The sequence below is a fragment of the Neoarius graeffei genome, chromosome 18, assembly GCF_027579695.1.
Source record: "Neoarius graeffei isolate fNeoGra1 chromosome 18, fNeoGra1.pri, whole genome shotgun sequence".
Lineage (NCBI taxonomy): Eukaryota > Metazoa > Chordata > Actinopteri > Siluriformes > Ariidae > Neoarius > Neoarius graeffei.
In genome coordinates this window covers 23,821,508-23,849,360 of record NC_083586.1, presented here as the reverse complement: position 1 = coordinate 23,849,360, position 27,853 = coordinate 23,821,508, and the positions used below count along the sequence as shown (strand labels likewise).

The following is a 27,853-nucleotide window of genomic DNA, read 5'->3' as shown; positions in this document are numbered from 1 at the left end:
CGTCACGAAAATCAATGTTTGGCAGGAAATCCAAACGCCAAGTTTTTTCAGAGGCGGACCAATTCGCCTCAAATGGCTTGATTTCAACTGAATTTTTCGGGTATTGCGCAAGGTAAAAAAAAAAAAAATTGCAGAGAATGCAGAATGTGACAGATATTTGACCAAAGTTTAATATAAAATAGGAGAATTACATTGATCTTGCTTCTGAATTTACCCATGATATGCACTTTAATGTTTATTTACATCCAGTTTTTGTTGGTTGCTGTGTAGGATTTATCTAGCATGCAGTAAAAGCGAGTTTGTAAGCAGCGAACACGAGCAAGATTCTCGACCTGCCCCATTGGGTTGGGTTCTTAATAATCTTGCAGACTCATAAACACTAACAGATCGTTAATTTCCGAACAGTGTTACGCCATGAGTCATGTTAACGACGAATCAATCATCAACGACTGTACATTTATGTAATGAAACTGTTTTTCTTTAAAAAAAAAAAAAAGGCATATGAGCAAAATAATGAGCTATTATGTCTTAATCCATCCACATGTGAAAACATCAGCCCGCAGTCCAGGCTTATTAATCTGTCTGTGAAGGTTAATTGGCTAAACTTCAGAATCTCAGGAGTCAGGATGCTGAAGTGTGTGTTTAGTCTGAGGATCAGCAGGAGATTAGACAGTGTATAATCACAGAAGGAAACATCATGGGTGAAGTATTTCCTTCTGAGCACAAGTGCACAAAAGAGAGACAGATGTTTAGAGCAGTCAGCAGATGCAGTGATGGAGCTGGGATTTGTGAGATAACATGAACTCGTTTTGACAAAATGTTTGCAAAAATGTCATTTGTACCATAAATCAGATCCTGATTCCCAATACTGGGATAGGAAGTCATATCAATACACACCAAACTGGCTGTAAGACCAAGGAAACCTGAGTGTACAGACGCCTGAAGCCAGCAATATAGTGTTCCCAAACGCACAACCGGCGTCTTAAAAATAACCACTTTGGAAGTGCTTTAAAACTAGTTATAATCTGTTGCATGAGTAATCCTCGAAAAAAAAAAATCTCCTAGCCTTACTTTCCCAATGGGCAAGCAGCACCCAAAACATACTTGCCCGAAAAACAATTCCACTTGCCCAGAGCTTTATTTTATTTTGGAGAGGACAGAATGCAGTTTTTTTTTTTTTTTTTTTTCTTTTTTTCTTTTTTTTTTTAAATAGGTGAAGCAGCATAAATCCACAAAACCATAACTTCAATATATGCAGACAAATTTCAGAAAGAAAAGTTCTAGTAGCAGAGGAATTAATAATTTAGGGTATATTAAGCTGTGGAGAGTTTTGAAAGAGTATTATAATAATGCTGGAGCTTTGTTTCTGTTATCAAAGGAACAGTCCTGTGCAAAATGGCACCATGGAACCAGTGTGTACAACCCCGATTCCAAAAAAGTTGGGACAAAGTACAAATTATAAATAAAAACGGAATGCAATAATTTACAAATCTCAAAAACTGATATTGTATTCACAATAGAACATAGACAACATATCAAATGTCGAAAGTGAGACATTTTGAAATTTCATGCCAAATATTGGCTCATTTGAAATTTCATGACTGCAACACATCTCAAAAAAGTTGGGACAGGGGCAATAAGAGGCTGGAAAAGTTAAAGGTACAAAAAAGGAACAGCTGGAGGGCCAAATTGCAACTCATTAGGTCAATTGGCAATAGGTCATTAACATGACTGGGTATAAAAAGAGCATCTTGGAGTGGCAGCGGCTCTCAGAAGTAAAGATGGGAAGAGGATCACCAATCCCCCTAATTCTGCGCCGACAAATAGTGGAGCAATATCAGAAAGGAGTTCGACAGTGTAAAATTGCAAAGAGTTTGAGCATATCATCATCTACAGTGCATAATATCATCAAAAGATTCAGAGAATCTGGAAGAATCTCTGTGCGTAAGGGTCAAGGCCGGAAAACCATACTGGGTGCCCGTGATCTTCGGGCCCTTAGACAGCACTGCATCACATAAAGGCATGCTTCTGTATTGGAAATCACAAATTGGGCTCAGGAATATTTCCAGAGAACATTATCTGTGAACACAATTCACCGTGCCATCCGCCGTTGCCAGCTAAAACTCTATAGTTCAAAGAAGAAGCCGTATCTAAACATGATCCAGAAGCGCAAACGTCTTCTCTGGGCCAAGGCTCATTTAAAATGGACTGTGGCAAAGTGGAAAACTGTTCTGTGGTCAGACGAATCAAAATTTGAAGTTCTTTATGGTAATCAGGGATGCAGTGTCATTCGGACTAAAGAGGAGAAGGATGACCCAAGTTGTTATCAGCGCTCAGTTCAGAAGCCTGCATCTCTGATGGTATGGGGTTGCATTAGTGCGTGTGGCATGGGCAGCTTACACATCTGGAAAGACACCATCAATGCTGAAAGGTATATCCAGGTTCTAGAGCAACATATGCTCCCATCCAGATGACGTCTCTTTCAGGGAAGACCTTGCATTTTCCAACATGACAATGCCAAACCACATACTGCATCAATTACAGCATCATGGCTGGGTAGAAGAAGGGTCCAGGTACTGAACTGGCCAGACTGCGGTCCACATCTTTCACCCATAGAAAACATTTGGCGCATCATAAAACGGAAGATACGACAAAAAAGACCTAAGACAGTTGAGCAACTAGAATCCTACATTAGACAAGAATGGGTTAACATTCCTATCCCTAAACTTGAGCAACTTGTCTCCTCAGTCCCCAGACGTTTACAGACTGTTGTAAAGAGAAAAGGGGATGTCTCACAGTGGTAAACATGGCCTTGTCCCAACTTTTTTGAGATGTGCTGTTGTCATGAAATTTAAAATCACCTCATTTTTCTCTTTAAATGATACATTTTCTCAGTTTAAACATTTGATATGTCATCTATGTTCTATTCTGAATAAAATATGGAATTTTGAAACTTCCACATCATTGCATTCCGTTTTTATTTGCAATTTGTACTTTGTCCCAACTTTTTTGGAATCGGGGTTGTAAATTCTAACTTCCACGTGGGCGGCACGGTGGTGTAGTGGTTAGCACGGTTGCCTCACAGCAAGAAGGTTCGAACCCAGCGGCCGGTGAGGGCCTTTCTGTGTAGAGTTTGCATGTTCTCCCTGTGTCTGCGTGGGTTTCCTTCGGGTGCTCCGGTTTCCCCCACAATCCAAAGACATGCAGTTAGGTTGACATGGGGCGGCCTTGGCCTGAGGTGCCCTTTAGCAAGGTACTGAACCCCTGACTGCTCCCTGGGCACTCTGGTGTGGCTGCCCACTGCTCTGTGTGCGTGTGTTCACTGCTTCAGATGGGTAAATGCAGAGGATAAATTTCACTGTGCTTGAAGTGTGCATGTGAGAAAGGTTTCTTAGTTCTCTTGGTATATCTATCCTTCGCTTCTTTCTGACTAAGTAGAGCTTTTTTAGCTGTAGTTTTCTTCGGACAACAACAACAGACGCCGAACATTTCCGCTTGGCTTCAGTATGTGAACTGCCAGTCAGCGGGTCCTGTATGTGTTTGCGATTTTTATATCACGATTTACAACCAATGGGAGACACCCTATGTTGGCTGTCCACCAATCACTCTGCATCACCAGCAATAAACGGATTTTCGACTCCAGTGTCATGATCTTTACAGAGACATGGCTAAACCGCAGTATTCCGGACAATGCTATTGAGTTAGCAGGACACCATGCTGTCCGTGCAGATAGGACTGTCGATGGCTCCGGCAAAACCAGAGGCGGAGGTTTGTGCATTTTATATAAATAGAGCTTGGTGCACAAACTCTGTTATCGCTGAGAGACACTGCTCACCTAATGTGGAGTTTCTCATGGTTAAATGTAGACCTTTTTACCTCCCAAGAGAACTCCCATCAGTTTTCGTTACTGCTGTATATGCACCACCAGACACTAATGCTAAGTTTGCAATGGAAGAATTGCATGCAGCCGTTAGCAAACAGCAGGAAATCCACCCAGAGGCTGCCTTTATTTTTGTGGGTGACCTTTAATCACTCCAACTTGAAGACAGTACTTCCCAGACTGCATCAACATGCTACCTGCCACACAAGAGGAAATAAGACACTGGATCATGTTTACTCCAACATAGCTGGAGCTTACAAAGTTACACCCCTCCCCCATGTAGGACAGTCAGATCACCTTTCTCTTTTTCTCACCCCTAAGTACTCACCACTCATCCAACGTGTGAAACCCATAATAACAATAAATTATGCCCAGAGGGGACAGACACTGTGCTGCAGGACCAATTCAAACACACACACTGGAATATGTTTGCCATTCAAGCAACCTGTCACTCCCACACAGACATTGAGAGCTACGCTTCCTCTGTACTGGACTACATCACCACCACCATTAGGCAGCATCACCACCCAGAAAATGATCACCTTGTACCCAAATCATGAACCCTGGCTGAACAGGGATGTCTGTCTACTGCTGAAAGCCCGCAACAGTGCCTTCAGATCAGGAGATGTGCAGCCAGACTTGACCTGAAGTGTGGCATCAAGAAGGCCAAGCACTGCTACAAACAGAAGGTTGAGGAGCACTTCTCCAACTCCAACCCCTGACGTATGTGGTAAGGCATTCAGGTCATCAGCGACTACAAGTCCAACAACCCTTCCCTCCCATCCTCTGATATCTCCTTTCTTAATGAGCTCAACTATTTCTATGCTCTGTTTGAGAAGGACAACCAGGAGTCTGCATCCCGGGCAAGGATGACTACAGACCACCCACCCCTAACACTCTCCCCTACTGATGTCAAAGCAGTGTTGAGCAGGATCAATCCACACAAAGCTGCAGGCCCTGATGGCATCCCCGGACGTGTGCTCAGAGCATGTGCTGGGGAGCTGGCGGGGGTCCTGACAGACTTATTCAACATGTCTTTGGCCCATGCTGTTGTTCCGACCTGCTTCTCCATCATGCCAGTACCAAAACACTCCACTCCAACATGTCTCAATGACTACCGTCCAGTAGCACTCACCCTCATCATTACAAAGTGTTTAGAGCAGCTGGTCCTGGCACATCTCAAATCCTGTCTTCCCCCTACCCTGGACCCCCACCAATTTTCCAACTGTAAGAGCAGGAGCACGGAAGATGCAGTCTCCCTAGCACTGCACTCTGTCTTCTTGCACCTGGATAATGGCAACACATAGGCCAGAATGCTGTTCATAGACTTCAGTTCAGCATTTAACACTGTCATTCCCTCCAAGTTCATCACCAAACTCACAGATCTGGGCATCAGTGCTCCCATCTGCAACTGGTTGTTGGATTTTCTAACAAACAGGCCCCAACATGTTCGTTTAGACCATCACTGCTCCTCCACCCTCATCCTAAACACCGGCGTACCACAAGGCTGTATGATGAGCCCATTCCTCTACTCCCTTTTTACTCATGACTGCAGACCTGTACGTTACACTAACACCAAGTTTGTGGATGACACCACAGTGATGGGCCTCATCAAGGACAGCGATGAGTCAGCCTACAGGGAGGAGGTCTGTGTGGTGCAGCGAGAACAACCTGCTGCTCAACACCAATAAAACCAAGGAGCTCATCGTGGGCTTCAAGAGGAATGTTCACTCTCTCTCACACACACACACACACACACCCATCCACATCAATGGTGCAGCAGTGGAGCATGTGACCAGCTTCAAATTCCTGGGGATCCACATCTCGCAGGACCTCACCTGGACAACCAGCTGCTCCAACTTGGTCAAGAAGGCTCACCAGCATCTCTTTTTTTTTTTTTTTTTTTTTTTTTTTCTTGAGGACTCTGAAGAAAAAACACCTTTCTTCAGACATCCTGGTGAACTTCTACCGTTGTACTATCAAGAGCATCCTAACCAACTGTATTACAGTGTGGTATGGGAACTGCTCTGTCTCGGACCGGAAGGCACTGCAGAGAGTGGCGAAGATTGCCCAGCGTGTCGTGGGAGCCTCACTTCCTGCTATTGAGGATGTCTACAGGAAGCGATGTCTCAGGAGAGCCATAAACATCAGCAAAGACTCCTGTCATCCAGTACACAAATTGTTCACTCTCCTGCCCTCTGGAAGGTGCTACAGGAGCCTTCAGACCAAAACCACCAGGTTCAGGAAGGTCCCCCGCTGTCTCACTGCTGAACTCCGCTCCCCCACGGTCCCCCCCTCCACACACGCTCAAACACCCCCCCCCCCCCCCCCCCCCCCCCCCCAAACAAACTGAATTGACTTGAACTGACTTCATTGCACTATCACTATTTGCACTGTTTATTCATACTGTGTTTTGTATATACTGCAAATATCTATGTATCATACCATTGCACTACAGTTCATTCATATTGCACATTTTAAACATACTGTAAATATCTATCATATCATTATACAATTCCATTCCCTGTAATTCCTGTGCATTTATATTTATGTATATTACACTTATTTACTGCTATGCACTTCTGGTTAGATGCAATCTGCATTTTGTTGCCTTGTACCTGTGACACGTGCAATGACAAAGTTGAATCTAATCTAATCACAGGCTTCTGTGCCACAATGGCAGTATGTTGATAAATATTTAGAAAATAAATGTAATGTATGAAATATATGAAACCATCAAAACAATTAAATTATATATACTGGTTAGAGGTAGGGAACATTTATTCAGTGATATTGTTTATTATTAACTGCAATTGTGAGATAAAAGTTCCAAGTTTGATACCTGCCCGCTTCAACCGCGCTGCTGGCACACGATGTCCTTGACCCTCGTCGCTCTTAGCCAATTGGTATAATTACGTGGACCCCTCTGAGCCGAGCTTTTCCAGTGCACTCGAACACGCGTACTTTTGATGAATTATAACCAGAACAAAGAAAATTTCAATGATTTCCTCAAAATATTTTTGTACTTTTTATATATCGTCGTATTGATGAATAAAACTTAATGTATTTCCAGTGAAACGAGATGAACTACTTTAGACTGGTTCCCTGCTCTCTTAGTGCCTGTGTTGCTTAGGTTGTCAGCGCTAACTTTTGTCGTCTGATCAGACGATTACCATTAAAGTTTTACTCGTTCTTGAACAGACTTTAGTCGTCTCGGATGATCGGACATGAGTTTTTTTGAGCATTGATAAGTATTTACCTCTTTGAGCCTTTCCACATTTTGTGGCCTTACAACCTGGAATTGAAACAACAGAATTTTTAAAATTGAGACTCTGAGGTAAATTAAATAAAAAGCAGCCCTGATTTTGCTTGAATAAGTATTCACGTACTGGGTCAGTACTTGGTACAACCAACCACCTTTGGCTGTAATCAGAGCTGGGATATCGGTCAGCTTTGCACCTCTGGAACCTGATGTTTTCCCTTGTTCCTCTTGGGAGTATTACTCAAACTGGATGAAGAGCATTTTTGTTGGTGAACAGCAGTTTTCAAACAGATTGAGGTCTGGGCTTTGACTGGGCCGTTCCAACACACTCAGGTTCTTGGAAGTGAATCAGTCCAGTATGGCTTTCTAGAATGATCTAGAACAGGGGTTCTCAAACTTTTCTACTTTAAGACCCACCTATTCATACTTGTAACGAGTCGGGGCCCATTAAAAAAAGATCCCCAGTTATTTTGGCTCATCTACTCTATTAGAATCTAATACTCTACTGTAAAGTGTATTAATGGGATGCAACATCACTCCCTGTTACAGACGGGAGCCCAGGGATTAAATAAATGCAATAAAAACAAGCTGTTTTTAATTGTAGGTATTGTATTTAAAACTGTATGGATGTGCCAGAAGCCAAACCATGGATGCAGGGCATTCTCAGTCAAAAGGGATTAATGATCCAAAAGTGGAGTCTGGTCCATTAACACAAACTTATTGCCATGTTTGTGTCCAGCAAACAAGCAAGCTAATAAAACCAAGAAGTACACTCAAAAGAAGTGGACAGAGAAACCACTCAATGGGATTAGATCCTTACACGCTAACAAAGAAGGATTTTTCCTACGAGTTGGAAAATTATCCATCCGTTGAGTTCCCCAACATCTCAAACTACCTGGTGCTGCAGACATCATTCTACACGGACAAACGGATGGAAACCTGGAAGAGTATGGAGGAGTTCAACTTGTTATGTGGCTGAGTTAAAGATCTGGTAATCAGGACACGACAAGATAGACGGATCGAAGTGTTTATTAGCAGGCGTGATCTTTACAAAAGCAAAACCGAAAGCAGAGTATTTAAACAAAATTTAAAAATTGTGACACATCCCTTCTTTACCTGCTCACTGATTTCTGGTAGATGGTTGTGGTGTTCTTTACATTTTAATTAATAGACATAATGATGCTCTTCCAAGTGATCTTCAGATTTTGCCATATTTTCTTTCAGCATGTCTCTTTCTCACTCCTTTGCGTGTTCTGTAATTCGTTGGTATTCGGTCCACGGAAGCTGCCATATGTCTGCAGTGTACATTTTGTTGCTTCACTGGTTGTCAGACAAGAACTCTGATGTCAGCTCTCTCTTTAATGGGCTCCAGAATCTTTAGGGTGCTTAAAATGTGCTAATTATGAGCCATGACACTAACGAGGCTGTTGTTGGAAATGCATTTTTATTCAATATATCCTGTGTTCAGCAAGAATTAAGACCTTTTTATTTATTCTTTTTCGTCAAAAATACTCCATAATGGATATTTTTTTTCTTTCACAGTTGCAGTTCAGCTCCTTTGCTGTGACTTGAGGTTGACCTCAGCTGGCTTTTTAATGTTTCTATATTAAATTTTTTATTAAAATTCACCTGGGGTCAGTTCAGTTGTTTTAATCAAAAGGACGCACCTCTGTGTCTGAATATCAGCCTGGATTGTGTTGAAGGATGGTGGCTTCCATCAGCACAACCAGGACGTGCTGGAGAAATCATATCCCATAGATGGCTTGGGAACATTTGCGAATTCTACAGGAGGAGCTGGAGTGTGTGAAACATCTGCACTGACCACCTCCGCCTGCTCCCATCCTGACACACACCAGGACAAGAGGAAGGACGATGAATGAATGAAGTTACTAGCTAGGATTGACAAAATATCCCTGTAGTATTTTGGTACTGAAAACTCTTGAAACATTTGGTGTCCATTTTCAATATATTAGACAAAAATTGCACCATGAGGGATTATTAAAACTTTGAAGAAGAGGAGAATACCTGCATGAGGGAAGTCATGGCCTAAGGGTTAGAGAAGTAGCTCTTGGACCAAAGCATCGATGGTTCGATTCACTGGACCAGCAGGAAAATATGTGGCTGAATTTTCTGTTGCATATTTTAGTTCATATACACGCAACAGAAAAGACTGGAATACAGCTTGTAGATTTATTAAATAAAAATAGTTTTCATTAAAAAAAAAATAAAGGAGAATATCATGCAAAAGACACCATTTCAACAGCATTACAAAAAGTACACTGGCCTGTGTTCAGAGTCCATGAAATATCCTGAAGCAAAGAATCCGAAAAATGATCCCTGATGCGTTGCCAAATTCCGAGTCCGAGCGGTTCATCTGTCTGAAAGCCTTGCTGTGATGATCCCATAAGCAACTGATTAACAACCGGCTTCAAGTCCGCGGATTTAACAAAGATGTGGCTATCGGGATGACTTCTGAATTTTCAACCACACCAATGCGGAACTACAAATAAGATGACATCCCAGCTCCTCCCCTCGACCTCAAAACACAAAGGCGTGAACCTCCCCCACATGTCAACTCCGTTCTCTTCTTTTCTGCATATCGTTGTTTATATAGTCCGCCGAACTTTCCAGATGGAACTTGAAAGAGCGGCATTACATCATACACAATTTGGCGTAGCCAGCAATCCACTGTAATATCCTGAACAGTCCAAATTATTCTGGTATGTTCTAGATATGCACTCATGAACAACAGGCCAATCATTGCCGCCATAAACTGATTCGCACGTAAACGATCGAAACAAAAACAGCCGAATGGCGTCCCAATACACAACACTGTGAAGGAACAGCACTTTCCATTCCATCTATGTCTATGGCTGAAGTGCCCTTGAGCAAGGCACCTAACCCCCAACTGCTCACACACTTTTGTGTGTGTGTTTTCACTGCTTCAGTTGGGTTATGCCTTAACCTCATAGTTACGAAGTTCGATTAAACATGGGATTAATCAGTGAGAACACTTTACCAATCAGCTTTCTGACTTCTGGAAGAGACCCTGTAGAATTTTCTATATTTCTGCATAAATATGACCTAAAACAACAGGTTTTCACACAAGTCCTAAAAGTAGATAAAGAGAACCCAGTTAAACAAATGAGACAAAAATATTATACTTGGTCATTTATTTATTGAGGAAAATGATCCAATATTACATATCTGTGAGTGGCAAAAGTATGTGAACCTCTAGGATTAGCAGTTAATTTGAAGGTGAAATTAGAGTCAGGTGTTTTCAATCAATGGGATGACAATCAGGTGTGAGTGGGCACCCTGTTTTATTTAAAGAACAGGGATCTATCAAAGTCTGATCTTCACAACACATGTTTGTGGAAGTGTATCATGGCACGAACAAAGGAGATTTCTGAGGACCTCAGAAAAAGCGTTGTTGATGCTCATCAGGCTGGAAAAGGTTACAAAACCATCTCTAAAGAGTTTGGACTCCACCAATCCACAGTCAGACAGATTGTGTACAAATGGAGGAAATTCAAGACCATTGTTACCCTCCCCAGGAGCGGTCGACCAACAAAGATCACTCCAAGAGCAAGGCGTGTAATAGTCGGTGAGGTCACAAAAGACCTCAGGGTAACTTCTAAGCAACTGAAGGCCTCTCTCACATTAGCCAATGTTCATGAGTCCACCATCAGGAGAACACTGAACAACAATGGTGTGCATGGCAGGGTTGCAAGGAGAAAGCCACTGCTCTCCAAAAAGAACATTGCTGCTCGTCTGCAGTTTGCTAAAGATCATGTGGACAAGCCAGAAGGCTATTGGAAAAATGTTTTGTTTTAACAATGAATTCTGAATTATACCAGCAAATTCTAAAGAAAATGTCAGGACATCTGTCCGTGAACTGAATCTCAAGAGAAGGTGGGTCATGCAGCAAGACAACGACCCGAAGCACACAAGTCGTTCTACCAAAGAATGGTTAAAGAAGAATAAAGTTAATGTTTTAGAATGGCCAAGTCAAAGTCCTGACCTTAATCCAATCGAAATGTTGTGGAAGGACCTGAAGTGAGCAGTTCATGTGAGGAAACCCACCAACATCCCAGAGTTGAAGCTGTTCTGTACGGAGGAACGGGCTAAAATTCCTCCAAGCCAGTGTGCAGGACTGATCAACAGTTACCGCAAACGCTTAGTTGCAGTTATTGCTGCACAAGGGGGTCACACCAGATACTGAAAGCAAAGGTTCTCACACTTTTTTTTTTTTTCTCCCCCACTCACAGATATGTAAAATTGGATCATTTTCCTCAATAAATAAATGACCAAGTATAATATTTTTGTCTCATTTGTTTAACTGGGTTCTCTTTATCTACTTTTAGGACTTGTGTAAAACTGATTGTTTTAGGTCATATTTATGCAGAAATATAGAAAATTCTAAAGGGTTCACTAACTTTCAAGAACCACTATGACACTTATTAGTATTCAGGCGTCATCTCAAAACCGAAGTTCTATTCTCTGCAGATTTCATATCCCAGACATGTTAGCTATGACTGAATGAATATACCTTTCAGTCCAGGAGAAAGTCATGGAGAGGAGAGAGGACGGTCACAGAGAAGGAGTCAAGTGCCATCAGTAGTAGATACAGTAACGTATGCTTTGTTGATTTTGATAAGATATCGAAATACATCATTGTGGATCTCGAATTCAAGGTATCATCTCGGTATTAAAAATCTTTAAACGACTCTCAGCTGGGGTTGGCTGTCTCTGTGTGTTTTGGGTCTCCTGATGTATAACTCCTTATGACAATCTCTCCTTTTATATAAAATCTTTTGATTTTGGCATAAAAATCGTGAAGCAAAGTGAAAGTCTCTTGAGATGAAAGCGCTCAGCAACATTTTCATCAAGCTGCACAACATAATTCTAATCTCCACCGCCACAGCCCCTGGAGGAAGACTCCGCTTTAATCAAAACACGATGATGCTTTATGAGGGAATGTAAATTTCCTTAAAATAAAGATGGATTTAGAAGCTAAGCTGTTTACAAGCGTCGTTGTAACCTAAACAAGAAATATTTAAATAAATCTCATTATTTCATGTTGAAGGAACACAGCAGTCCTCTGTGTAAAATATTAACACTATTTGCAAAGGCTAATTAATTTAAATGCTAAAGAAGCAGCAGCAAACAGAAGCAGAAGTGCGTGAGAAATGGAAATAAGACTCGTTTCGGGAAATGAAGCAAAGCAAGCAGCTCACACTTTTAGAATTCGGGAGTTATTTAGTGAAAAACGCAAACATGTCTGTGTTGTGTGTCTCAGTGTTCTGTACTGCTCATTGATTTTTCACCACATGAACACACACACCGCTGTGCTGCTTAACTGCGAAGACTCACTGTTTTATCTTTTTATATCTTACTGTTCAACAGTCTATAAAATGTTTACTGCAGAGGAATGCAGCAACACACGGCTTTCCTTCTCCACCTGTCTGTAGTGAACATCTGGATGTGCAGATTGATGTACACGTTGAAAGACATGACCTCTTTATCTGTCTCGCTGACGGAGCGCTTCCTCTAACGTACCGTCTGTTTTACCTGTGCACTTCTTTGTTTCTTTCACGTCCTTTTCTCTGTCTGTCAGCGTTCGCAAGTTGGAGAAGACTCTCGTGCAGCTGCAGTCCGAGACGGCCGAGTTTCGTGCCAAAGCCCTGGAGGAGCAGAAGAAGCGGGAAAATCAGGATGCACTGGTCCGCCGCCTACAGAAGAGAGTTCTGCTCTTGACCAAGGTCTGATCTGTTTGGGCAAAGATGATTCAGTCGGATTCACCAAATGTTTCTCTTAAAGGGGTACCAAATATAATATATACAGTTGCTGATGTGACAAAGTAACGTATTCTTAAGTATTCTATCAAATTTATATCCTAGAAAACAACGAAATATCTTGGTAATTGTAAATATAATACTTTATACGCTAAACCGCACAAGAGTCGCCATTTTTAAAAGACCGTGACGTCAGCGCTACCCACTGCACTAGCGGAACTCTCCGAAATAGAGGAGAGAAGCGTGTAATCATGGCGTCGGGCGCATCAAGCGAAAGCGACAGCTCTGTCGAATCATACGAAGAGATCCCGCAAGACACACTGCAAGCAGGCTATGGCTTAGAAGGGTACCAGTTTGAACCTAGGAGAGGTACTATGTAGTGGAAGTTCATTATGTCTAACTATTAAAGCTATTTTAAGTTCGATTCTTAAGACAAGGATTTTTTAAGATGTTACCTTGTTGACCGTTTCGGCGAGAATCTTCCGCCTTCTTAAAAACAGTCACCAGATGTCGAGTGGTGACGTGCCTTATCAGCTGATGTTACGCTACGGAGGCGTGAACGTCCCGCCCAATTTGACAGGTAGTTCACGCCTCCTGCTGTCAGGTCGCTCCCCCAGGACACATCTGGTGACTGTTTTGAAGAAGGCGGAAGATTCTCGCCGAAACTGTCAACAAGGTAACATCTTAAAAAATCCTTGTCTTAAGAAACGAACTTAAAATAGCTAGGAGAGGTACTCTCGACTCCGGTGATGAAATAAGAGAAGAAAGCTCGGATGATGGCGAGGATGAGACTGATGCTGACCATGGGCGTGGCGAGCGTGGGGCAGAGCGTCTGCGTGCAGGTGACACGGCGTGGTGCTCGTGTGGAAAATGTAACGTGGAGTTGCTCACGAGTCCAGCAGAATTTATTTGCTGCAATGAGATAGGCGCCACCCGTGGACTTGTGAAATCGTCGCAAGAGGCAGAAACAGGCATTTCACACGTGCTATTCCCAACCTCAATGAGCCAACACAACTGGGCACATACATGCGTCATGAGTGTTACGCAGAGAAAATGAACGTGCATTCTGATTGGATAAAATTAATATCATGGCGGGCTGTTCAAACTGCAGAAATAGTTTGCTCGAGCTACTTTCAAAACACTATAACTTTCCAACCTTAGAACAAAAAACTTTTGTAAGTCTTGAATAAGGTTCGTTAATGTGCGTTTTATTGTTATATTTACTCTATATATTGCCCTCTGTTCCCCTTTAACTTTAGATTTTTTTTTTTTGTATATTCAGACCCCTTCAGTTTTTCATTTTGTTGCGTTCCAACCTTGCCCTGAAACAGATTAAACTGTGTCTCCCGACATAAACACACAGACGTTCAGAAAGAATTTCAGTTGACTTACAAAGCGTCCTCACATCATGATGCTGCCACCACCGCGCTTCACTGTAGGAAAGGAAGTGTCCAGGGCATGAGCAGGGTCTCGGGATTCTCAACTGACTTTGTATTCAGTTCAGAGAAAAAAAAACAAATGCATTTTGTGCTGTCTGTGCCTTTCTTTCTGTTAGTTTTAGACTGATGTCCTTCGTCCGTGACCTCGTGAACTGGCATCAGGATGTATTTATTAGTGTTGCACCGATACCAGTATCGGGCGGGGCCCCGATCTGGCACTAAAATGGTGGTATCGGTATTGGCGAGTAGCAAGAAATAGGGCGCCGATACCATTTACCGATGCTAGTATGACACTTGAACGCAGCCTTCTCTCTCCCGACACTCACTACACTCTGTGTTGTGTGATCACACGTGATCACTGTGCATGCCTGCCAAGCAGCTATTGCTATTGACCTGCTCCAGACCAATGAGAGCGGGCCAATAGCCGCTCTTAACCAATACAGGGGCAGCTTTTTCATTCGGAGGAAAAACAAACCACGAGAAGAAAATGTCGGCGGTCTGGATATATTTCAGCATAGAAACTCCGGCGAGTACAATTATTAATGTAATTTTACTTTCTCACTATTTCGGCCTGTGAGAGCTAAAAGTTTATTGAACTATTGTCAGTCATCCATACCAGGTAGGCAATAAAAAGTTCTACTGGATTCACTTTGTATTAGTCTTTTTCCTGTTTCACAAAGGTAAGCAGCAGCCTGACAAAGCCATGATAGCGATGATTTTACATCCAAGTATGCAGCTCTTCATATATATATATACACACACACACATTTCAAACGGAGTGGTATCGGTATGGTATCGGTATCGGCCGGTACTGCACAGCCAGGTATCGGTATCGGGGCCAAAAAAATGGTATCGGTGCAACACTAGTATTTATAGATGGAGACTTCAGAACACTTGTAAGTTGCTGTGGATACGGGCGGCTGCCGAATGCCATAAAAGGAAATAAAGCTTTATTTATTTATTTATTTATTTATTTTAACATGGACACATTTTACGCTTTAATATCAGAGTACGCCGCTCTGAGTTATCGCTCACTGAACATGAGCAATCTGCACACAGGAACAGATAAACCCAGCTTTGTGTTTGTGTGTAAATAAGATAAGGGCTTGGCGTTTTTCCGCAGTCCCTCCTAAACACTCCTGCCTATGTTCTGTGTTTTTTGTTCATTTAACGCTCCTCTGGATAATGAATCACGAGGTGTTATTGATCTTTCAGGCCGTAGCTTCAGGGCTAGATTTTCTGTTTAATCGACTCTAAAATGACACACACACACAGGCATTGTGCACTCGCGCCATTAGTTTTCTTTCAGTCTTTGATTTTTATTTGTTGTCTTTAATAGACAAATGGAGAATAAAACATGTCATACTCTTCCTTACTCAACAGGTGGTGTGTGGGAAATTAACAGATGCATGATTGTGTTTTTCCTTACACTGTTCTGGTGTATTGAGGTGCAGAATTAACACTGTTTAGAAATCAGTTTCTTTGATGCGTGTGTGTGTGTTAGGAGCGTGATGGTATGAGGGCGATCCTGGAGTCGTATGACAGTGAACTAGCAGCTAGCGAGTACTCCCCTCAGCTCTCACGCAGAGTTAAAGAAGCTGAGGAGATGCTGCATAAAGTCCAGAGTCACAACTCTGAGATGGAGGTGAAGACTTGAATTCCTGTTTTTTACACACACACACACACACACACACACACACACACACCAGGATACTGATTATAATAGGGTGTATAATACACTGCTGTGTTTCTTCCTCTTTTCTGTTGTGGTAGATTCAGCTTTGTAAAGCCCAGGAGGAGGCTGGAACCTTCAAACTTCAAGCTCAACAGGTATACACACACTTTTTTTGGTGTATTTTACAACGGTGCTTGAAAGTTTGTGAGTCCTTTAGAATTTTCTATATTTCTGCATAAATATGACCTAAAACAATCAGGTTTTCACACAAGTCCTAAAAGTAGATAAAGAGAACCCAGTTAAACAAATGAGACAAAAATATTATACTTGGTCATTTATTTACTGAGGAAAATAATCCAATATTACATATCTGTGGGTGGCAAAAGTATGTGAACCTGTGCTTTCAGTATCTGGTGTGACCCCCTTGTGCAACTAAACGTTTGCGGTAACTGTAGATCAGTCCTGCACACCGGCTTGGAGGAATTGTAGTCCGTTCCTCCATACAGAACAGCTTCAACTCTGGGATGTTGGTGGGTTTCCTCACATGAACTGCTCGCTTCAGGTCCTTCCACAACATTTCCATTGGATTAAGGTCAGGACTTTGACTTGGCCATTCTAAAACATTAACTTTATTCTTCTTTAACCATTCTTTGGTAGAACGACTTGTGTGCTTCGGGTCGTTGTCTTGCTGCATGACCCACCTTCTCTTGAGATTCAGTGCATGGACAGATGTCCTGACATTTTCCTTTAGAATTTGCTGGTATAATTCAGAATTCATTGTTCTATCAATGAGGGCAAGCTGTCCTGGCCCAGATGCAGCAAAACAGGCCCAAGCCATGATACTACCACCACCATGTTTCACAGATGGGATAAGGTTCTTATGCTGGAATGCAGTGTTTTCCTTTCTCCAAACATAATGCTTCTCATTTAAAACCAAAACATTCTATTTTGGTCTCATCCGTCCACAAACATTTTTCCAATAGCCTTCTGGCTTGTTCATGTGATCTTTAGCAAACTGCAGACGAGCAGCAATGTTCTTTTTGGAGAGCAGTGGCTTTCTCCTTGCAACCCTGTCATGCACACCATTGTTGTTCAGTGTTCTCCTGATGGTGGACTCATGAACATTAACATTAGCCAATGTGAGGGAGGCCTGCAGTTGCTTAGAAGTTACCCTGGGGTCCTCTGTGACCTCGCCGACTATTACACGCCTTGCTCTTGGAGTGATCTTTGTTGGTCGACCACTCCTGGGGAGGGTAACAATGGTCTTGAATTTCCTCCATTTGTACACAATCTGTCTGACTGTGGATTGGTGGAGTCCAAACTCTTTAGAGATGGTTGTGTAACCTTTTCCAGCCTGATGAGCATCAACAACGCTTTTTCTGAGGTCCTCAGAAATCTCCTTTGTTCATGCCATGATACACTTCCACAAACATGTGTTGTGAAGATCAGACTTTGATAGATCCCTGTTCTTTAAATAAAACAGGGTCCCCACTCACACCTGATTGTCATCCCATTGATTGAAAACACCTGACTCTAATTCCACCTTCAAATTAACTGCTAATCCTAGAGGTTCACATACTTTTGCCACTCACAGATATGTAATATTGGGTAATTTTTCTCAATAAATAAATGACCGAGTATAATATTTGTGTCTCATTTGTTTAACTGGGTTCTCTTTATCTACTTTTAGGACTTGTGTGAAAATCTGATGTTTTAGGTCATATTTATGCAGAAATATAGAAAATTCTTAAGGGTTCACAAACTTTTTCAAGCAACACTGTATATGACTGTACTTGGTTGATAATTGTGAATGAGTTGTTACTGTAGAAACGATTAGTGCGAGCGTATTAATATAAACCTGCACTACAGTCAGAGTTGCTGTGATTTGAGAATGAATCAACCCCCAACCCATCAGTATCGGCAGTGTCCTGGTGGTGTCATGGTGCTGGACTAGGTGCAATACAGAAATGGCGGATGTTCATGTTGGTTTTGTTTCATTATTATTTCCTGCTGTTTTTTCCCTTAACCACAGTTCAGTGCTGTGGTTTTTAAATCACTCAGTTCGCACAGCTATGAAGCGGGCAGCCGGGCACTGACCTTTCAGCGTGCCCTTTTATCCAGCAGTGCTTCTTCAGAAGGTTCCATTTCCTCACAGTATCATGGTGTTAAATGTTGAAGCGCTCGTTTCTGGACGGAAGTGCTTCAGGGAGCGTTGGCCCAGATTTCCTCTTTGATTTGTCCCATTTCTCTGAGCGAGCTCTCTCGTGTTCATCCTCAGAACATGATGTCACAGCTCAGTAGCATCTCAGCGCTCTGTAAGCAGCAGGAGATCAGATGTGTCCTGGAGACCTGCACGACTCAAAGCCACCGTTTTCAGTGAAAAATAAATGGCGTCAGTGTATTTCAGTCACACGGCATATCTGATCATGTCCTCGATTTCTCCCAGTACTGTGTATAAATTGCACTTTTACCCACAAGCACAGAGGTACTAATTTTTTCTGTAGGACTTTTAGGATTTTACTGCAGACCAAATGTTAATGAAGCTTTTAGTTTCACTTCACGGCAACGTTCTCTCATTGATATTTTCCTGAATTCACAAGCCTTGCTTGTGTGAGCCAACAAACAAAGGAATGTGGTCTCTGGGGGGGGGGGAAATGCAAATAAAGTAAAATTCGTTTAATTTAGTCTGTAAATATCATTGCAGTAAAATGAATTTTAATTCAAAAACATGACTTTTAATAAATTTAGTCTGGTAAAATAAATAGAATGAACTTATTAAAGGGGAACTGAAGGCAATATTTTTTTTATTATCAAAATTCTGTTTATATCATTTTATAAAATGTAGGAATGCGTTTCTGACAGCTATTTTGTCACTGCTATAGCAGATTCTGAGTGTTTGAAATATGCTCTGCAATATATCAGTCCATACAGTATGTCAAAGCGATGGCCGTAAACGAGATTCGTTGAGACCTGTGCAAGGCATCGTAGGACGGAAGTAAAACGTACAGCGGAAATCAAAGTGACCAACATCTGCCAACGTTGTCAAAAGACACGCGCGCCCTCCTTCAAATGCTGACGTAATCAAGCCGGAAGTTTTCCCTGTGTCTGAAATCGCTCCCTACTCACTATATAGGGTACTATATACTGGGGACGCCATTTTGTAGTGCTGTCCAAAACCTTAGTGAGGATTATGTGGGAAATGCGCTCAGTATAATATGTATTTATTATTTTGAAAACCCACCAGCCGCCTGATCTGGCACGTTTTAATTGTGCGACAGTAATGACGTAAATACCAGCGTGACAGACTCGTCCTTATCCTGTCGTCTTTCCAACTCTTCTCTACGCCACGCTGGTTCGAAGTCGTATGGAATACTCTCCATCACTGATGAAGCTGGCAAATCTCAAAATGAATCTAAATTGGAATGATATGCAGGGTTTTTTCTAGAAAAATTTAGTTTGAGGGCGCTCACCATGGCGAGGGAGCGAAGCGGGGGGAGATGGTGCCGGTTGTCGTCGCCCCCCCCCCCCCCCCCCCCCCCCCCCCCCCCGCCATGCAAAGCCTTTGAAAAATGCTCCAATGGGACATTCTGAGGCTATCTGAGAGGGAAATTGTAACAAATTGTCTGTCAACATTGAAAAAGAAAGAAGTAATCTTCTTCTGCCCCGGACAGTCTTTGGCTTTCTTCCGCTTCGTGCCGCGGGATGACATCTTTAAATGCCCAAGTGTCAACAAAAACAACTCGCGAACTACTTCTGTCAAAAGCTCCCGTGCCGGTGGGTGAAAGGTCATTCAGTCTCGAAATCTCGCTCTACAACTCAGCTGACCTTGTATGTAACCCATGTCAAATCTCGCGAGAGCAGCCGCGACAAGTAAACAACTAAACAACATGGCGCCTCAGTCTGGAAAACGCCAATTCGGATTGTTTTTGCATCGTCTGGCGGTGTATCTACTATGATTGGAATATTTTTGGAGCAATTATAATGTATTTGATGATCAGACACATTGTCACGTAGTGTTGCTGGGATGTTTTCACGGAGTCGGTAAGGGGGCGCACGCCGAGAGTAAGAGGGCGCAGCGCCCCTGTTCCCCCGTTTAGACGAAAGCCTGATATGACGATCTGGCCGCTGTGTAAACAGTTTTCAAAATGGCGGCGCCGACACTTCACGTTTGAAGTCTCGCACAAGTCTCGTGAAGATTGCGCAGATAAGCGACGCCTGCCGTGGACCAAACGAACTAGATTCAACACGGCTGAAAACCGAAAAGGCCGATAAGTGTAATATAATATGCCAATACAAGTCACGATATAAGGTTAATAAAACCGAAAACGTAATTGAATAACACGTTAATTAAGAAATAAAGCAAGTTTAAAAATGACTTCAGTTCCCCTTTAATGAATTTTCATAATGTGTTAATTTGCTCTGTAAAAAAAAAAAAATCAAATTCATTTAGTCTGGGGGGGGGTGGAATCACCGTGGTCCAAGCAGCGTTGCAGAAGTCGCAAACAATGGTGGAATTAGAAGTGATCTGAACTATTTCACATTTTCAGCTTAAACGGTTCTTACTGTATTGCAGCGGTTCAGTTATAGCGCCCTCGATGGACAGCATCACCTGATGTGGTTCCAGTGTGAAGCGTATCAAGTTTGATAAAATCTGAACTTGTACATCACAAGATATTCAGCATGGTCAGTAGGGGTACATCTTAAAATTTAATTGGCTCATAATTTTGAAATGGTTTGATGAATCAAAATTCTGTTGGCATCATCTGGAGGTGGTTTACATCAAATTTCATGCAAATCGGACACATGGTCTCGGACGAGTTTGAAAACGTACGTTTTTGTCAATATTGACTGCTGAAATTTGATTGGCTTTTGCCAGTGTTTTTTTTTTTTTTTTCCTTCTCCAGTGAGCCAATTTGTCCAAAAGGACGTGTTAAAGTGTATGTAATGCCTTTTTGTAATGCTTTAGATTAGATTAGATAAAACTTTTATTGATCCCTTTGGGAGGGTTCCCTCAGGGAAATTAAGAACTACATTCTTAATGTTTAAAATGAATATCTATCGTTGGTAACTGCCAAAGTGAATTAATAAAGCAGGGGGGGAATAATATAAATTATTTTATCATCAAGCACAAAACTATTGATAAATTGTGGCTGCTGGATCCTGGAAAAAGGCAGCCTTGCCTCAGGGCCAATCTCGCATGACTTCGCACATGGAACCCTGGTTATCTGGGTCATTTCCGTTCATCTGGCTCTGTGCTTGTTTATTCCACGAGATTGGATATTGCTGTAGGAATCTTACAAAAATAACAATGGGAAAGTGCCGAGTTGTGTTTGGATGTTCAAATTCAGATACAACAGGACATTCGGTTCACAAATTTCCGAGAAAAAACACAAATCTAAAGAGACGGTGGGCGAGGTTTGTGCAAACGGAGCAGGCAGATTTCGTGTCGCCTACTAATAATAAATCCGATTCATCAAGTGTTCACCACCACCAGAACAACCACATGGGAATTATTGGAGCAAAAAGAAACCCATTTATTTAATAAATGACGTTTGAGCTGACATTTGGACAGTTTGTCGATTCCCCTATTGGCGCGCTCTCTCTCTCTCACACTCTCTCTCACACTCTCACTCACACACAGTGCACTAGATGCGGGATTATGAGCAACATTTACACGCTCGCGACATCTGATCTTATATCTGATGTCCTTTAACAGAAAGAAAAATGCACGCGCAATGATCATTAATTATTAACTGAAACGTGTTAAACACTCTCAGATTGCAATATTGCAACTCGATTTGTTTTGTTTTATCCAGGAGAATATGATGAAAGGGAGCCACTGCGTTCTGCACATCTCTCTCGCTCTATCTCTCCGTCTCACGTGCGCTACAGAGGAAGACTGTCGTGAACTGGCAGTTTCTCGTCTTGGGGGCTCGAACAGATAACCATTTACTCCGTAATATCCTTGATAATCATCTGCCCCTTCATCCGACATATAAGAATCCCAATCACTATTGGAGTTCTCTCCAAAACCTGATTCCATATTGAGACTGGTCTAACCACTGCTGCACACGTTAGATTAGATTAGATGAGATAAAACTTTATTGATCCCTGTGGGAGGGTTCCCTCAGAGAAATTAAGATTCCAGCAGCATCATTACAGATAAACAGAGAAAAGAAATGGAGAAAAACTTCTAGATATATTAAAATATAAAAGAATAAAATATGGGGGAGGGGGGAGAAGTGGGGTTAGGGTGAGTGTGTGTGTGTGGGGGGGGGGGGGGGCAGGAAAGATATTGCACATTATATTGCACATTGTCCGGTATTGCTTATTGTCAGGCTAGGCTACTGCTCCTTCCCCCGTCCTCTGTCCTCCTGTTACCCCCCCCCCCCCCCCCCCCCCCCCCCCCGAGAGGAGTTGTACAGTCTGATGGCGTGAGGGACAAAGGAGTTTTTGAGTCTGTTCGTCCTGCACTTGGGAAGGAGCATTCTGTCACTGAACAGGCTCCTCTGGTTGCTCATGACAGTGTGCAGAGGGTGACTGGCATCGTCCATGAGGTTCGGCAGATTCTACCATAACAGAGGCCAGTTAAGTCCCATCTCCTTAAATTGCTGAATTGATTATTTTGATCATTCTATTAAGTTTTTCTCGTAGCATTTGGGGTCTTGGACATTCACAGTAAATTTTAGGACAGTAGTCCTGGTAACTAATTAATAAAAGCCTGACGTGACAGACGTGCTAAATGACAATAGAAACACATCGGTTTCGATCATCAAAATCTGACAGACAAACTAACGTCTACCATCATATTCTGACAGACACTCATAGCAACAAAACTGTTTCTTACATTATTAATCTGACAAATTTAGTAATAATATTAAATACCTCATCACTTGAACCAAATAATAAACTAAAATATTGAAATAAAGATAAAATTTATTTTCAAAATTGAAATATCAGCAATAATTGTCAGAACAGTGATGATAGACACGACTGTGTCACTTTCGCGGGGAAATAACACATTGAAACGGCCTGTCGGCTGAAAGGGTCGCAAGCGGCTCTGATTTATCTCAACTTACGATAGTTTTCCTCCAGAAAAATTTTAAATATGAATGCACAAATATTTTCTCAATGTTTCTATCGTCAAAAATTTCTATCGTCAGGATAGCTGACTGAAAATCTTACCTTGATTTATTTGATGAAATCTAGCTGTCAGAACTCCAAGTCTTGCCCGGAAGTAAATGTCTGCTGTCACAAAAATCACGCGCAGTAGAATTTCCTCTTTGCGTCAGTCAACATGTGCGTGGTGAGGGCTTGAATTTTGCTATCGTCAGGTGCATTAGACTGACAGACTGACGATAGCATTTTTAAAAAATAACTGTGGGCTTCTCTCGTGAACGAAATAGTTTTTTCGCTGTTAATCTATTTCAACTCTATCTGTTGACACCCAAAAATGATAAAGCCTGCTTCCACACGATAACTACCAAAGATCCATAATGGCTGAGTCCATCGTCAGGTCGTCTGACAGAAATTCACTGACGATAGCAACAGGGATAATGAAAGGGATTTTTAAAATGTGTGTCAGATATGTCAAAGAAATAGAACTTTATTCTTTAAAAATCTTTTATTGATATACTCAGTGTATTTTTAAATTACGTGCTGTTTTAGAAGACCAAATACCATATTTTCAATCTTGAAAATATTACCTCACTGAAAAAAGGACAAGAAAAATTTCTTATTTTGTGGGAAGTGGTTAATGGATCCAGTTACGGTAGAATCTGCCGTAATGGTTTGTCCAAAGACCTCTTCTCTGCCACCGTCACCAGAGAGTCCAGCTTCATGCCGACCACAGAGTCAACCCGCCTGATCAGTTTGTCCAGCCTGGATGTGTCCTCCTTGGATGTGCTGCCCCCCCAGCACACCACGGTGTAAAACGGGACACTGGCGACCACAGACTGATAGAACATCCACAGGAGTTTCCTGCAGATGTTAAAGGACCACAGCCTCCTAAGGAAGTATAGCCTGCTCTGTCCCCACATGAACTAAATCGATACCCAAATTATTACATGCTTGATGCCACACACCCCTTTGGGATCTTCCGGTTCAGTCTCGGCGGATTCCGTGAAGATTGGCCAATCTTAGTGATTTTCCATTAATTTTATAGCCTTATGGATCAGCGATGGTTCGAAAACACATGGTCAATCAACAAAATGATTGATTTGTACATGGGGAAAAAAAGTGGAGTTTAGAGGCATTACATGCACTTTAACAAATGTGGCCAGCTAGAGCCCCATCAATTTTTATTTTTATTTTTTTATATTTATAGCTTAAGTGGGTCATGAGACATTGACATGTCAGTTGCAGTGCCTCCTATGGACAGAATTTGACAATTTGCTGCATGTCTCAAGAATGTTGTAGTGATTCGTCAGGTCCAAATGTTAAGTTTGGATCATTTCATCACAGCATATTGGCTGTTGAGTTACGATGGGTCACACCTTTGAATTTGATTGAAGCATCACTTTGAAACCGATAATCGGATCAGAATTCTTTGTACAGCTTTTTTGTCAGGATCGTATGCAGAAGATATGAAATTTTGTGAGAATGGGATAAACAGCTTCTGAGGAGCTCATTTAACTTTCACTTTATTTATTTAATTATTTATTTATTTTTGAAAAGGGCAGAAAAATTTCCAGGTGGAAATTGGTGGTAATGGGTCTATTAGATTTGGAAGCTTATAAGGAATCACATTAAAAAAAAAATATATATATATATGTGTGTGTGTATGTATGTGTGTGTGTGTGTGTGTGTATATATATATATATATATATATATATATATATATGTATGTATGTATGTATGTATGTATGTGTGTGTGTATGTAAATACACATTATAGCTCACCCCTTAGAGTGAGCCAGTAATTCCAATGCTGTGAGAGATCTCCTAGGTCAGGAACCTAGGAGATGGTTATTATCATTATTGTTATAAAAGCTGTAGGATTTCAGCAGCTTTGCTGCTTGCACCCCTAAAAGTGATTGAATTTTACAGTGGTGCTTGAAAGTTTGTGAACCCTTGAGAATTTTGTATATTTCTGCATAAATATGACTGAAAACATCATTAGATTTTCACACAAGTCCTAAAAGTAGATGAAGAGAACCCAGTTAAACAAATGAGACAAAAAATATTATACTTGGTCATTAATTTTTGAGGAAAATGATCCAATATTACATATCTGTGAGTGGCAAAAGTATGTGAACCTCAGTTGATTTGAAGGTGAAAGTCAGGTGTTTTCAATCATTGGAATGACAATCAGGTGTGAGTGGGCACCCTGTTTTATTTAAAGAACAGGGATCTATCAAAGTTTGATCTTCACAACACATGTTTGTGGAAGTGTATCATGGCACGAACAAAGGAGATTTCTGAGGACCTCAGAAAAAGCGTTGTTGATGCTCATCAGGCTGGAAAAGGTTACAAAACCATCTCTAAAGAGTTTGGACTCCACCAATCCACAGTCAGACAGATTGTGTACAAATGGAGGAAATTCAAGACCATTGTTACCCTCCCCAGGAGTGGTTGACCAACAAAGATTACTCCAAGAGCAAGGCGTGTAATAGTCGGCAAGGTCACAAAGGACCCCAGGGTAACTTCTAAGCAACTGAAGGCATCTCTCACATTTGGCTAATGTTAATGTTCATGAGTCCACCATCAGGAGAACACTGAACAACAGTGGTGTGCATGGCAGGGTTGCAAGGAGAAAGCCACTGCTCTCCAAAAAGAACATTGCTGTTCATCTGCAGTTTGCTAAAGCTCATGTGGAGAAGCCAGAAGGCTATTGGAAAAATGTTTTGTGGATGGATGAGACCAAAATAGAACTTTTTGGTTTAAATGAGAAGCGTTATATTTGGAGAAAGGAAAACACTGCATTCCAGCATAAGAACCTTATCCCATCTGTGAAACATGGTGGTGGTAGCATCATGGTTTGGGCCTGTTTTGCTGCATCTGGGCCAGGACGGCCTGCCATCATTGATGGAACAATGAATTGTGAATTATACCAGCGAATTCTAAAGGAAAATGTCAGGACATCTGTCCATGAACTGAATCTCAAGAGAAGGTGGGTCAGGCAGCAAGACAACGACCCTAAGCACACAAGTCGTTCTACCAAAGAATGGTTAAAGAAGAATAAAGTTAATGTTTTGGAATGGCCAAGTCAAAGTCCTGACCTTAATCCAGTCGAAATGTTGTGGAAGGACCTGAAGTGAGCAGTTCATGTGAGGAAACCCACCAACATCCCAGAGTTGAAGCTGTTCTGTACGGAGGAACGGGCTAAAATTCCTCCAAGCTGGTGTGCAGGACTGATCAACAGTTACCGGAAACGTTTAGCTGTAGTTATTGCTGCACAAGGGGGTCACACCAGATACTGAAAGCAAAGTTTCACATACTTTTGCCACTCACAGATATGTAATCTTGGCTCATTTTCCTCAATAAATAAATGACCAAGTATAATATTTGTGTCTTATTTGTTTAACTGGGTTCTCTTTATCTACTTTTAGGACTTGTGTGAAAATCTGATGATGTTTTCGGTCATATTTATGCAGAAATATAGAAAATTCTAAAGGATTCACAAACTTTCAAGCACCACTGTATTAAATGTAGTCTGGTAAACAGAATAAAAACTGTTATTTCTCATAAGTTAATTTGCTGTGTATGAATAAATGCAGTAGAAATAAAGTGATTGATAGAAAAATAAATGATCAGTCAAATCGGTCACGCTGCCTTAGCGCACAAGTTGGGGGGGAGCTAGTATGTTAATGTTATCAGGCGAGAGGAGTGGATACACTTCAGTGTGATGTCATGCACTTGCATCAAACTGTCACACAGTGGCACTGGACTTCATCCCGCTTCCTCATTTGAGCTCGTATCATGAAAGAAAACTGGTCAAAAGCACAAAGGACTGAGAATGTTCACAGGAAGCTCAAACTTTAAACAAGATGAAGACAACTGTGTTCAGGTTCCACATCGTCATAGCAACTGCATTAACACTGTGTGTGTGTGTGTCAGGTTGCTGAGGAACTGAAGGCTCTGAAAGAACAGAAGTCTTCTGTTTCTGAGGCGAGTCCCATAGCAACAGAGGAGGAGATTAAATTCTTAAGGTAAGAGACCTGTAAATGGTGTGCGTGTGTGTGAGAGAGAGATTATGTACACTTACACATGTGCATGGATTAAAGTTTTCCGTCGTGTGACGGATTTCCGTTAACTGAACTCTCCCAAGGCCAAATGTGAGGTCGGTGCTGATCCGAGGAGAATTAAAATGACGGGTGGTTGGGTAGAGATTGGGTTATAACACTGATGTGTTGCAACACCATCAACTATCAGCAGGGTTTATTTAACTTTTTTGTTTTTGAGCCATGCTTTGTGTTGTTCATTTCCTATGTTTGATCGTGTTTAAAAGTTCGCTGTCTACGGTGCGGCATTAAAAAAACATGCGCTGTCAAAATTGGAAAAATACATTCCCGCGTGCTTGTGTCTGACCATTTCTGTTTTGTATTAAATTAACCAAAATGACTCAGTTCAAACTTGGGCATATAGAAATAGAGCATGTAAAAAAAAAAAAAAAACGAAAAAATAAACCCCGGAAAGCCCGCTCCTCTGCTTCAGCCAGACTTGAAGACCCGACGGTGCAATGCTTGCAGACTGTCAGAAGTAATTAGACCTAAATTTATAGCTAACAAATCAGCAGTCGCCCCAACAGTTATTATTTTCGTTAGGCCAATGTGTAAGGTATGTTCGAACCGTGCCTTAT

General features: G+C 41.7%; 1 protein-coding gene across 5 annotated transcripts in view; it reads left to right on the top strand.

Annotated features, from left to right (window-relative positions):
• The window catches only part of mad1l1 (mitotic arrest deficient 1 like 1), a 115,359-nt gene that overhangs the window by 40,445 nt on the left and 47,061 nt on the right, over window positions 1–27,853 (top strand). For all 5 annotated transcript variants that reach the window (XM_060898577.1, XM_060898574.1, XM_060898575.1 and 2 more), the window contains 4 exons: window positions 12,763–12,907; window positions 15,884–16,024; window positions 16,153–16,209; window positions 27,112–27,203. In XM_060898577.1, the coding sequence (XP_060754560.1) occupies window positions 12,763–12,907; window positions 15,884–16,024; window positions 16,153–16,209; window positions 27,112–27,203 (435 nt within the window). The remainder of the gene's footprint in view (window positions 1–12,762; window positions 12,908–15,883; window positions 16,025–16,152; window positions 16,210–27,111; window positions 27,204–27,853) is intronic.